We start from the raw sequence: 12,792 nt of genomic DNA, 5'->3' as shown, positions 1-12,792 counted from the left end.
CCCAGTATGCCATGGAGTTGTTGGCCTGCCCTGCTTCCAGTGTCCTATCGGAACGGGCATTCAGCGCAGCAGGAGGATTCGTCACAGACCATCGAACTAGACTCTCCACCGACTCAGTCGACCGTTTGACATTCATTAAGATGAATCAGTCGTGGATATCAAGCTTTGATGCACCTGATGCAGACCTTGTAGACTAGGCTATCGTTGTGATGTGGCAGTTAAGCCTCAGTTTAAGCCTGGACCATGGTGCCACCCTCAAACCCTCCTCTCATTCTCTTTACGTTCACAGAACCTCATTTTGGTTATGACAAAAACGACAATGTTTGCGCACCTGTTCCACAGGTGCACACCTTTACAATTTTTGGGCCTCCTTCAACACCAGCTCTTTGGGGTTAAGGTGGGGAGGCTATGCTAAAACAAAAACTACAATGTTTGCGCACCTGTTCCACAGGTGCACACCTTTACAATTTTTGGGCCTCCTTCAACACCAGCTCTTTGGGGTTAAGGTGGGGAGGCTATGCTAAAACAAAAACTACAATGTTTGCACACCTGTTCCACAGGTGCACACCTTTACAATTTTTGGGCCTCCTTCAACACCAGCTCTTTGGGGTTAAGGTGGGGAGGCTATGCTAAAACAAAAACTACAATGTTTGCGCACCTGTTCCACAGGTGCACACCTTTACAATTTTTGGGCCTCCTTCAACACCAGCTCTTTGGGGTTAAGGTGGGGAGGCTATGCTAAAACAAAAACTACAATGTTTGCGCACCTGTTCCACAGGTGCACACCTTTACAATTTTTGGGCCTCCTTCAACACCAGCTCTTTGGGGTTAAGGTGGGGAGGCTATGCTAAAACAAAAACTACAATGTTTGCGCACCTGTTCCACAGGTGCACACCTTTACAATTTTTGGGCCTCCTTCAACACCAGCTCTTTGGGGTTAAGGTGGGGAGGCTATGCTAAAACAAAACTGACAATGTTTGCGCACCTGTTCCACAGGTGCACACCTTTACAATTTTTGGGCCTCCTTCAACACCAGCTCTTTGGGGTTAAGGTGGGGAGGCTATGCTAAAACAAAAACGACAATGTTTGCGCACCTGTTCCACAGGTGCACACCTTTACAATTTTTGGGCCTCCTTCAACACCAGCTCTTTGGGGTTAAGGTGGGGAGGCTATGCTAAAACAAAAACGACAATGTTTGCGCACCTGTTCCACAGGTGCACACCTTTACAATTTTTGGGCCTCCTTCAACACCAGCTCTTTGGGGTTAAGGTGGGGAGGCTATGCTAAAACAAAAATGACAATGTTTGCGCACCTGTTCCACAGGTGCACACCTTTACAATTTTTGGGCCTCCTTCAACACCAGCTCTTTGGGGTTAAGGTGGGGAGGCTATGCTAAACAAAAACTACCATGTTTGCGAACCTGTTCCACAGGTGCACACCTTTACAATTTTTGGGCCTCCTTCAAAGCCAGCTCTTTGGGGTTATGGTGGGGAGGCTCCGCCAACACCAAAACTACCATGTTTGCGCACCTGTTCCACATGTGCACACCTTCATAATTTTTACGCCTTCTTCAACACCAGCTCTTTGGGCTTACAGTGGTATGGCTCCGCCAACACCCAAACAACAATTTTTGCGCACCTGTCACACAGATGCATATCATTGTAATTTTTTTCCTTACAAAGGCAATTATTGCTTTCATTACCAGCACTTTCATAGGGATATGGTGTCAAGGCATCGTCTGCACCACCAAATGCCCAATTTTTAAGCATCCTTTACTTCTATTCAAAGTCAAGAGACAACAGTATTCATCCAAAACATCTCTAATCTTGTTCACTATGCACTACATTGTGGCCCCTACCCCTAACCCTCAATGTATCCGTGCATATATGTCTGTTTCTTGTGAGATTTCAAGTTAAAGTGCACCAAACACCATTTTACATGAAATAAAGTGCAATTACATACATCTTTGGACTTCTTGAAACATTTGGTAATAAAAGCCCCATTGTGGAAATACACCCGTTAATTATATGCACATTTAAAGAGACAGCACCTTTTTCCAAAAAAACCTCTAATCTTGTTCCCAGTGCACTGCATTATGTCCCCATCATACACATTGGCTGAGCCGTTGATTAGGAGCAAAAGAAAGGTGCGGTTAAGCAAAAAAGTCATTTTTGAAGGTTTGGTATGCTGTAATTCTGGTTCTGGACATGCTACAGAGCTGAAACTTCACAGGTACACCTTTTAGAACCCCCAGACACTAAATCCAAAGAAATCTCTCTTTTTTTTTTTTTTTTTTTAATTTTTTCAATAATTGGCTATCTATCAAAAACGACAATTTTTAAGAACTTTTTTTTGTGTGATTAATAGTCCCTGGGGCATGACCCAGAACCCTAGGCACTTTTTAGGGGCATTTATTGGGTTTTAGGGCTTAAAAATGGTGTTTTTTGATTACAGAAGTTCGGGTCCCTTTGATTTCAATGGGGTTCTGAAATCCGAACCGAACTTTCGTGAAGTTCGGGTGTTCTGGTCGAACCAAACTTTTCAAAAGTTCGATCATCCCTAATCATCACACACATTTTAGCTTCAGTTTATCCACACCTTTGTCTGATCACTTCAGAAACCAAACTAGAAGCTTCAGACTCACAATAAGCACGTGTCTCCCCATCATCTTCCTTTTCCCATTGGCCTCAGCATTACATTGGTGGTCTCTTGTCTTTTCTTCCTCATTCATGACTCATTTCTCAAGCACCAGAGACAACCTATCTTACTGGATCAGGCACAAGCTTTGCTGGTTTCTAGTCGCTCTTGCAATCTACTATTGATTCTTAACCTCCCCTGGCGGTCTGATTATGTCAGAATTTTTGTGCTAAAAGCGGTACATTGTTTTGCATGGAAATATGTTGTTTTATATTGTAGGCCTGTAATTCTTAGGAATAACTCACTTAAATCTGTCCAAACAAGAGTCTAGTAGACATCCCAGGTATGATAATGTTTGAAACACAAAATCATAAATTATAATATAATAATAATAATAATAGATTTTATTCAATAATATAATCAAACCAAAAACACTGAAATGTGTACAAATAAGGGGTAATATATTACTAGTCACTGTAATAAAGGTTTAGTAAACATTTCAGGTATGAAATATTTTGAAACATGGGACTGCAGAAAGTCCGACGTCACAATCGGGATGATAGAATCTGGTTTCTTTTCTTATTTTCCTTCCACTGTCATCTCTCTTCGAGCAACAAACCACACACATCCTTATATGTGCTGACTTTTTCTCAGTTGGTGGGATGTAGTCCATGAAGTGACGACCTGTCAGGCATTCCCGGTTGACATCACCAACAGCACGACGTCCAGATCTGTTCACAGCCATTGATGGTGTTTGGTGACTCAAAGGCTTGTCACTCTTTTTTTTGGCAGAATGTATGCATGCCACAAGCATTGCTCAAGAAGATGTCTGAAGATCTTCTTATATTATTTTTTTGCTGCTTCCTCATAGCTGGGTAGAATGCCATTGCTTGGTCGGCTCTGTCGACACCTACCATGGTGTCGTTGTAGTCTTCACTACTTCTGGCTTCATGACTTCTTTCCCACCTTTCATGCGTACCCTAACAGTGGAGGTGTTATGCACTGTACTCAGTAGGCACACATCTTTCTTGTCCCATCATTTTGCCTTTCTGCCAGGCAACCATTTCTCCTGTCTGGAACTTCTTTTTGCCAAACATTGGCGACATGTCACGCCGGTTAGCCCTTACGGTTCCATAGGCATCAGTTTTGTTGTGCAGTAGAACCTCATAAAGTTCAGGAGGGTATTGTTACACAATAGCCCTGATATAGCAATGGCTCAATTAGTGAAAGAACAGAAGATGTTGCCATTCCATAATTACTGTATTTTTCATAAAATTTTGTTCCTTTTTCAGTATATATCACTGAATTCCAAATGTAGCCAGTTGACGATTTGCATAGCATGTATGATTTTACGCCAAATCGTGCCCTCTTTGATGCAATGTATTGCACCCAACTGAGCCTTCCCTCGTGGGCCATTAGACTTTCATCTATGCTGATGTCTCTTTCTGGCACATAGCTCTGTTGGAAATTCTGAGGAATTATTTGATATACTTCCCAATTTTTTTTTTTAGTTTTGGTGCAGGATGAGTAGTTTCATCAAATTCTTCATTATTTTCAAAGTGGAGATATTTCATTATGAGGGAAAATCTGTATTTTGACATGACCGTGCCAAAGAATGAAGCGGCAAATAATGTATTGGTTGTCCAATACCACTTCTGCAGGGGTTTCCTCACACACAGAATTAGGCCCAGAAATTTCCAAATGTCATCTTTGGTCACTGGTTCCCACTTTCTACATCCTGCAAACCTCCAATGCATAGCGCATTGTTGCTCTTTGTAATGGCTGGTCTTGGTAACTATTTTTTCAATAACCTCATTGGTCAAAAATAATTGTAGGTATGCCAAGAGGTTGTCATGGTCAACGTCAACGTTAATACCAGGTGCTCCTGTAAATGGGAATCTTGGGGGCGCTACCGCGGTCAATAGAGCACCAAGTCTGCACATCGCTAAGCTCAGTCGCAGAATCGTCACTGTCGTCACTTTCTGTACCCGATGATGAATTTTCCCACGAATCGCTATCGCTCAGTTCTTCAAGTAACTCAGTTTCACTGTCGCTGTTTTCCAGTTTGCCTAAAAGCGCTTTTGCGCAAAAAGAATGCTTTTTGGACGCCATGGTTGTTCTCAAATTTCCAGGCACAAAGAACTGGAAAAGCATACGCAGGGCACTGGAAAAGCCACAGGTGAAATCCTGTGGTTAAATGGCTTGATACAGTGTAATCCATTAGGATCACAACTTTGTATCATGTCATTTTGTTTTATTTACATCTTTGAAATTGCCGCCGGTTCAACCCCCCCACGTTGCAGCGCTCGCAGGGAAGGGAACCGGAAGACAAGTGCCGGCATTGGCTGAGCACACAGCGGCAGGACAGTGTGAGGATGCCTGGTGGACAGGGAGAGGATGGTGGGGGATCGCAGGGGAAGGGTAGTTTTATTGTGGGGTAATCCCGAGTGTGGCCCGGGGTTACCACTTTTGGTACTCTATATAAACCCCGAGCCACACTCGGGAAAACCGCTTGGGAGGGTAATAAAATCTTTGAAGATCTCTCTCTTAGGATGTCAAGAGTTCTTGAGGAACTCAGTCTAACAGCTAGGTTCTCCCAAGTAAGAAGGGTTCATGCTCACAAGGTGGCCTCAAAGTCTCTCCACACCTTAGAAATAAGTATTTCAGAACACTGCTTTCACCCAGCTACTGGCACCCTTATCTGGATTGTAGGAAGAGTTTCCTCAATCAAAGGGGCAAGAAATTTGTAAGCACATCTTACATACATATTGATGAGGGTCAGTGAAGAATCTAATTATGTATAACATCCAGGCAACTAGATTTCCACTATAAAATTAGGACAAAAAAGGCTCCATTATTAAAAGCTAGCCATGCCTGGATTGAAATTTAGTCTATTAAGCAGGGACCAGCCGAATTTCAATCCATGTAGGGAAACTGTGGATGTAGAGTTGATCTATTGACCAGCTTCTGTAAAACTGCCCTGTTGGATTTTCCCTGCTCAATCGCTGCCGCACAACCACCACAGATTTATTGCCATCTTTTAAATGCAGAAATCTTCAGAACCAACAATTACATTTAATCCTGCTTCAAAACTTTGAAACTGATTGGTGGTGCTGTATAAAAAGGGAGACTACTGGCATCTACTGAGAACAGCATAGACCAGTGATGGCGAACCTTGGCACCCCAGATCTTTTGGAACTACATTTCCCATGATGCTCATCTACACTGCAGAGTGCATGAGCATCATGGGAAATGTTGTTCCAAAACATCTGGGATGCTAAGGTTTGCCATCACTGGCATAGACAAAAGCCATTTTAGAGGGAGCTATAACAATGCTTCATGAAAAAATACAGATACTCACAAATTAAATATCTATTTAATGTAAAACATGCTATGCATTATTTTGGTATGTGAATTAAATGTTTTTCGTTCTTGAGAAAAGTATTGTGAGAATATTGTTAAAATGACTCATGCAGCTTCTTGAATAAACACTAAAGTCTTTGAGGAATGTTCTTTTTTGTCTAAGCTTATCCTCCAATTCACTTTTCATCCAGCAGTTATTTAGCAGGAAACCACTACATGGAGACTCTATGAGCCTGTATATGATATACTTAAAAAAAACAAGTTCAATTTTCAACAAAGTTATATTCAGACAAACAATATTATGTGCCTTTTGAGAGTTTTTATTTGGTGCAAAATAAGAATTAGGCTGAAAATATCCATCTTTAGGAATTCCTGTGGACTTTCTAGATTTGTTAATCCATAGTTTCCAACTGTTCCTGATTTGGAGGAACTTTTTTGGAACCAAATCCCTCTGTCTCTTTTTCCTCCTTACCTGTGTCTATTTTAGTTCTAATGTATAGATCTTTATAAAGAAGTGTTTATATTGCAGTACAGTAAACCTTATATCAAAACCATATTTTATTCAATTTGCTCATTTAAATTGCTGGTATAAATGAAAAGTAGTGGTAACAAAAATCACTTGTAGGTTTAATCAATTATTTTTACATACACTATTAATTCTTCATGGCCACATACCATTGTGTATCGCAGGGGTGTGTCCTTTGCCTACATACCCTATACTAAAAATGTATCCCTCTTTTGCATCTCAGAAAGTTGCGAGGTATGTTAATGTGTAGTCCCTACTTATATATAGGAGATACAGTATTAATACCTTAGTGATTTCCTTCTCCACGGTGATTGTCAGGTTGCGGTTTGCTATCTCCAGCTTCTCAAAGCGGTCAGCTGGGAAGGTGGTATCTGGGAGGTTGATGGTGCAGTAACAAACTCCATTCTCATCCAGGAATCCAGATCCAGATTCAGAGATCAAACTCTGCGTCTTGTAAAAGACAAACATACACATTACTAACCCATACATTGCTGTAACAGATACAAATCAGATACATTCAAAAAGTAATAAAATATAATTAGAATCATTGGAATGGGTTCTCATTATGAAAATAACTACAACATTATGTTAAATACACTGGTATTGCCTTTAAGTTCGCATCAGATGCTTTGTTATGTATTTCCAGTCCAGGCAAAATGCATAGAGATGAGAGAATAAATGGCTTGCACTAGAACCTGTTCCAACTAAAGGTAAAGGTGAAGGCCAGGGAAATTACAAAAATGACTCTTCCAGTGGGGCTTTCCTCATTCAGCTAGGGTCAAATAATAATTTGTGCTTAGAGCACCAGTAAAAAGCACATTTACTTACCTTATCCCACATTCCCAAAGGCTTCTTCCTCAATGCAGCTGGTCCCCCACTGCCTCTGCGCTTCAGCACTCTGGCTGGTGGTCACAGCTGAGAAATCATCACATACAATGCAGGACATTGTAAGTGAAGACACCAGGGCACTATTCCACAAGCCATAGCAAGGAGGTGAGTGGCGATTGCTGAGAGATCAATAAGCTAAGTAAAAATGTTTTTCACTGTTATCCCAGCAAAAAAAAAGAGCACTTAAAGAGGAGCTATAGCCTGCTTAAATAATTTGTAATAAAAACATCTTTGCCATTCTGAAGCTTCCCTCCAAATACTTTGACGTCACTACCTGCCGACCAGCCGCTTCTATTATCCCCGGAAGGAGACGAGCCGCGGACAATTGGAATGAGGAGTCTGCCTATCTGGAGCCATATCGGGGCATTTGCCACAGGATTAACGATCCACACAACAGGAGAGGATTTTTTACCTTTTGAGGAGAAGTAAGTAAATATTGTTGGAGGAGAAGCTGGTGGGACGCAAGTGAACTTTTTACATTAGTGCCAGAAGGGACATGTATTACAGATCTATTTAGATCCGACCCGCTCACACCGGCACTGCCCTACATCCACGGCATAGGTAATACAACACAGTATTCCATCCATCAACAGTTCAGTGAAGTCCCCACCCTCCTTGTCTTCCCCTCAGCCATCAGTTCTCTTGTTCACATCCACTTGAAATGTAAAAAGAACAGAAGATATCACACCATTGACTGGCTTCTTGGATAGGATATCTTTTATCCCCTTCCAGTGGATCGTTCTTATTATCCTCCAATCAGAGTGACTATCATCACATCTATAAGGACTCTTCTACCTTTACTTGTCAGTCAGCTTACCGTTGGCACAGCCTAATTTTTGATATTGACTTTGCTTCATTAAGCCCCATTCCATAGGGATCCCCCCCCCTTTTCCCAGAGCTTCCTGGGGCTCACACAGAGAGGGACCCCATACAAAACCCATTGGTAGGTCTTATATGGCGCAAGCCACGGATGCCCGTCTCTGTGCAAGCGGTACCTGGTATCGGCCTTTTGTTTTTATTGGTCATTTTTTGTATTGTTTGTTTGTCCCGTATTATGTATGTTTTAGGATATCCATAATTTGGAGGAGCCAGCTGCTGCACCCCCACCAAGTCATTGTACTTATCATTTATTAATAAATCTATTTTTGTCTCTGTACTATACCCTCTGCCTATCCTTTGCCAACTCTATAGCTTCTTTATCCTGCATCTATATGGGGAATTTTTTATATGCTTGGTTTCGCTATGTTGGCATTCATCTACTAGATGAAGGCACTATAGGAATATTATCTTATTTTGGCTATATGACGAGTTCATATTTTTTAAATTTCCTCCAACTACTTTGCATATCATTTTATATATACTGTTATTCTGTAGTTGCCAAATATACTGCAGAAATCTCCCTTCAGTCTGGCTGCAGCCATTTTAACTATGGGCAGCTAAAGCTGCTGCCTATTCACTTCCTGGATTTACACAGATGCAGACACACAGAGGAACACACACATACACATACTGTATATATAGACACACATACACATATACAGTGAGGGAAAAAGGTATTTAATCCCCTGCTGATTTTGTACGTTTGCCCACTGACAAAGAAATGATCAGTCTATAATTTTAATGCTAGGTTTATTTTAACAGTGAGAGACAGAATAACAACAAAAAAAAATCCAGAAAAAATAATTTAAAAAAAGTTATAAATTGATTAGCATTTTAATGAGTGAAATAAGTATTTGATCCCTATCAATCAGCAAGATTTCTGGATCCCAGGGGTCCTCTATACAGGTAACAAGCTGAGATTAGGAGCACTTAAAGGGAGTGCTCCTAATCTCAGTTTGTTACCTGTATAAAAGACACCTGTCCACTGAAGCAATTAATCAATCAGATTCCAATCTCTTCACCATGGTCAAGATCACAGAGCTGTCCAAGGATGTCAGAAACAAGATTGTAGACCTACACAAGCCTGGAATGGGCTACAAGACCATCACCAAGCAGCTTGATCTTAGGATGACAACAGTTGGTGCGATTATTCGCAAATGGAAGAAACACAAAATAGCTGTCAATCTCCCTCGGTCTGGAGCTCTATGCAAGATGGAGTTTCAATGATCATGAGAACAGTGAGGAATCAGCCCAGAACTACACAGGAGAATCTTGTCAATGATCTCAAGGCAGCTGAGACCATAGTCACCAAGAAAACAATTGGAAACACACTTCGCCTTGAGGGACTGAAATGTTGCAGCACCCGAAAGGTCCCCATGCTCAAGAAAGCACATGTACAGGCCCGTCTGAAGTTTGCTAATAAACATCTGGATGATTCAGAGGAGAACTGGGTGAAAAGGTTGTGATCAGATGAGGCCAAAATCAAGCTCTTTGGCATCAACTCAACTCGCCGTGTTTGGAAGAGGAGGAATGCTGCCTATGACCCCAAGAACACCATCCTCACCGTCAAACATGGAGGTGGAAAAATTATGCTTTGGGCGTTTTTTTCTGCTAAGCGGACAGGACAACTTCACTGCATCAAAGGGACAATGGACAGGGCCAAATCTTGGATGACAACCTCCTTCCCTCAGCCAGGGTGTTGAAAATGGGTCGTGGATGGGTATTCTAGCATAACAATGACCCAAAACACACGGCCAAGGCAACAAAGGAGTGACTCAGGAAAGAGCACATTATGGTCCTGGAGGGCCTAGCCAGTCTTCAGACCTTATTCCCATAGAAAATATGTGGAGGGAGCTGAAGGTTTGAGTTACCAAACATCAGCCTCGAAACCTTAATGACTTATGGATCTGCAAAGAGGAGTGGGACGAAATTCCTCCTGAGATGTGTGCAAACCCGGTTGCCAACTACAAGAAATGTCTGACCTCTGTAATTGCCAAAAAGGGTTTTGCCACCAAGTAATAAGTCATGTTTTGGGAAGGGTCAAATATATATTTCACTCATTAAAATACAAATCAATTTATAACTTTTTTGTAATGTGTTTTTCTGGATATTTTTGTTGTTATTCTGTTTCTCACTGTTAAAATAAACCTACCATTAAAATTATAGACAGATACTTTCTTTATCAGTGGGCAAACATACAAAATCAGCAGGGGATCAAATACTTTTTTTCCCTCACTGTATACAAACATACAAACATATATATATATATATATATATACAGACAGACACACACACCACTGCTTGCCTGCACATTTCTGCTATCTGGATAAATACACATGGATCTCTGCAGTCTCCTGTTATCTCATCCAGCCCCCTCCAGCTCTGCAGCTCTCCGTGGCTTTCCTATGACTCATCCCTCCTCCCTTCTCCTGCCCCCCTCCCCCTCCCTCCCTTACTGGAAAGAGAGAGAGAGAGAGCTGTGCATGACGTCATTAGCCTAGGCTTATTACCAGACAAGAAAGAGAAAGTGGACTGTATAACATATTTAGTGGCAGAAAATTTTTTTTTACTATCCAAAAGGTAAAATAACAAGGGCAGAAGATTTAATAAATGGAAAGATTAAAAACGACTGAAGAACGGCTTTAAGCCTTGCAGTGTATGGAGGAGAGCGAGTGCGGCCTCTGGAGCCATTTGTCCTCTTTACCCCTTGTCAGCCTCTGTCTCGTGGTAACATTTCGACGGCTTGTCTTGGCTCGGCCTGGCTTCCTCCCTCCAAGGAATGCACTTGAACCACTATTAACCCTCTATTAACCTAACTTATGGTGGAAAGCTTCGGACCATCTGAAACCTTAGATTGATATATCAAACAGAAAAGTGAAAAACTGACTTCTTCCTTTTTTTGTTGTCTCTCTTCTTTTTTTTTTTTTTTGCCATGGTTTAAAGCAGCTCAGAGTGGGGAGCATAGACCTAGCAATAAGGTAGCTTGTTAGCATTATACTAGGAGTATAGTACTTGCAGTAAGCCGGCTACAGGCAATGACAAGGAAAAATTGAGATACACCAGGGCTGCAGGAGCCCTCTAGCTCACAGCCCCATCAGACAGCAAAGGAAAAATATAAGGAAGCCGCAGCGAAATTGGAAGGGTTCACACATAATCCATGTCAAAATAATGTGAAAGAGTCACAACCTAAGATATCCTTGTCACCTTCTGCAACTCTTAAGGGGTTAAGCAAGTGGTAAGCCCTCTAAAATTGCTTCAGAACCCTCCACCCCAGCTGCAGGGAGATCACCTGATCTCTCTGTTTCAGAGATCTCAGTGGCAGAGGAGCTGTCTTTGAGAGAAGTATTAACGGCAGTAAAGGGAAGTAAATCTGCCCTATCAGAAATGATGGACAAATTAAAAGGATAAAGGAGGAAATGTCATTCTTCAGGCATGATTTACAAAAGGTGTGGAAATGCACCACGGAGTTGGAAAGTAGAGTCAGCGAAGTGAAAGATGCAATAAAGCCCATGAAACAAGAAATTGAGCTATTAAAGGGAACAGTTGAGAAGCCTAAAGCCTTGTACTGGCTGAAAGAAAAAAACTGACAGGTCACTGTACTAAAACTCGCTGTGTTAGTACAGCGATCTCCCCAGCTGTGCTATTGTGTTCCCCCCCCTCACCAGAACACAGTGGACAGTGCCCTCAGTCATTGGACTGCCCACAGGGTGGTGCACTGTAATAGCCAATCTTACTGGGCAGGTGCAAAGGGCATAATCTTGTGGAAGGAAGCACTCACAATTTTTTTTTGTTAACCTGGCATACCAGGCAAGAGAAGTGGCACTGTGCATTGTTCATACATACAGAACATACCTCACAACTTCCAAACTTCCGAGAATGAGGGACATGACAGGGAGGAAGTGACTTGCGGCGCGCTAGCAAATAAGTGGGAGTGGTAAAACATTAGAGTGGGAGGGTCTAAGAGACATATTTAAACAAAACCTGGGCTTCCTTGTACCTATAAAATACATTGAGGCTGGGGCCTCCATAATTGCTGTTGTGTTAGCCTGTTAGGCAATGACTTTTCACATGTAGCAATTTGGGATCTTTACTGGGCAGATGCAAAGGGCACCATCTTGTGGAAGGAAGGAGCAAAGCACACACTGTTTTTTTGTTAAACAGGCATACAGGACAAGAGAAGTGGTACTTTGCAGACACTGCAGAGTCCAAACATACAGAAAAAGAGAAGATGCTTAGAATGTGGTGCACTCAGGAAACACAACAGTATCACAACAGCAATGGAAGACTCAGCCCAGCCTTAGTCAATGTCATTAAGGTCCTGTTCACATGTAGTGATTTGGGATCACGGGCTGGCAGTATCCCCGTGATTCTGCCTGCAATTCCAAATCATACTGCAATGCTGGCAAAATGCAGCACGTGTGTTTGTGTTCCATTCATTTTTAGTGGCACCAAAACATGGTGTGGTTTTGGATCCTTGTGAGATAAATCGCTCAACAATC

The 12,792-nt window shown here is 41.9% G+C and overlaps 1 protein-coding gene across 1 annotated transcript in view; it reads right to left on the bottom strand.

Moving 5' to 3' along the window:
- LOC309559627 (olfactomedin-4-like) overlaps positions 1–12,792 on the bottom strand; it is a 30,895-nt gene that overhangs the window by 14,733 nt on the left and 3,370 nt on the right. The window contains exon 2 of the mRNA XM_082262964.1: positions 6,812–6,976. Coding sequence (XP_082119090.1) covers positions 6,812–6,976 — 165 coding nt within the window. The remainder of the gene's footprint in view (positions 1–6,811; positions 6,977–12,792) is intronic.

This window comes from Pelophylax lessonae (genome assembly GCF_965119305.1).
Source record: "Pelophylax lessonae genome assembly, chromosome: 7".
Taxonomy (NCBI): Eukaryota; Metazoa; Chordata; class Amphibia; order Anura; family Ranidae; genus Pelophylax; species Pelophylax lessonae.
This window is presented reverse-complemented; position numbering and strand designations above follow the sequence as displayed.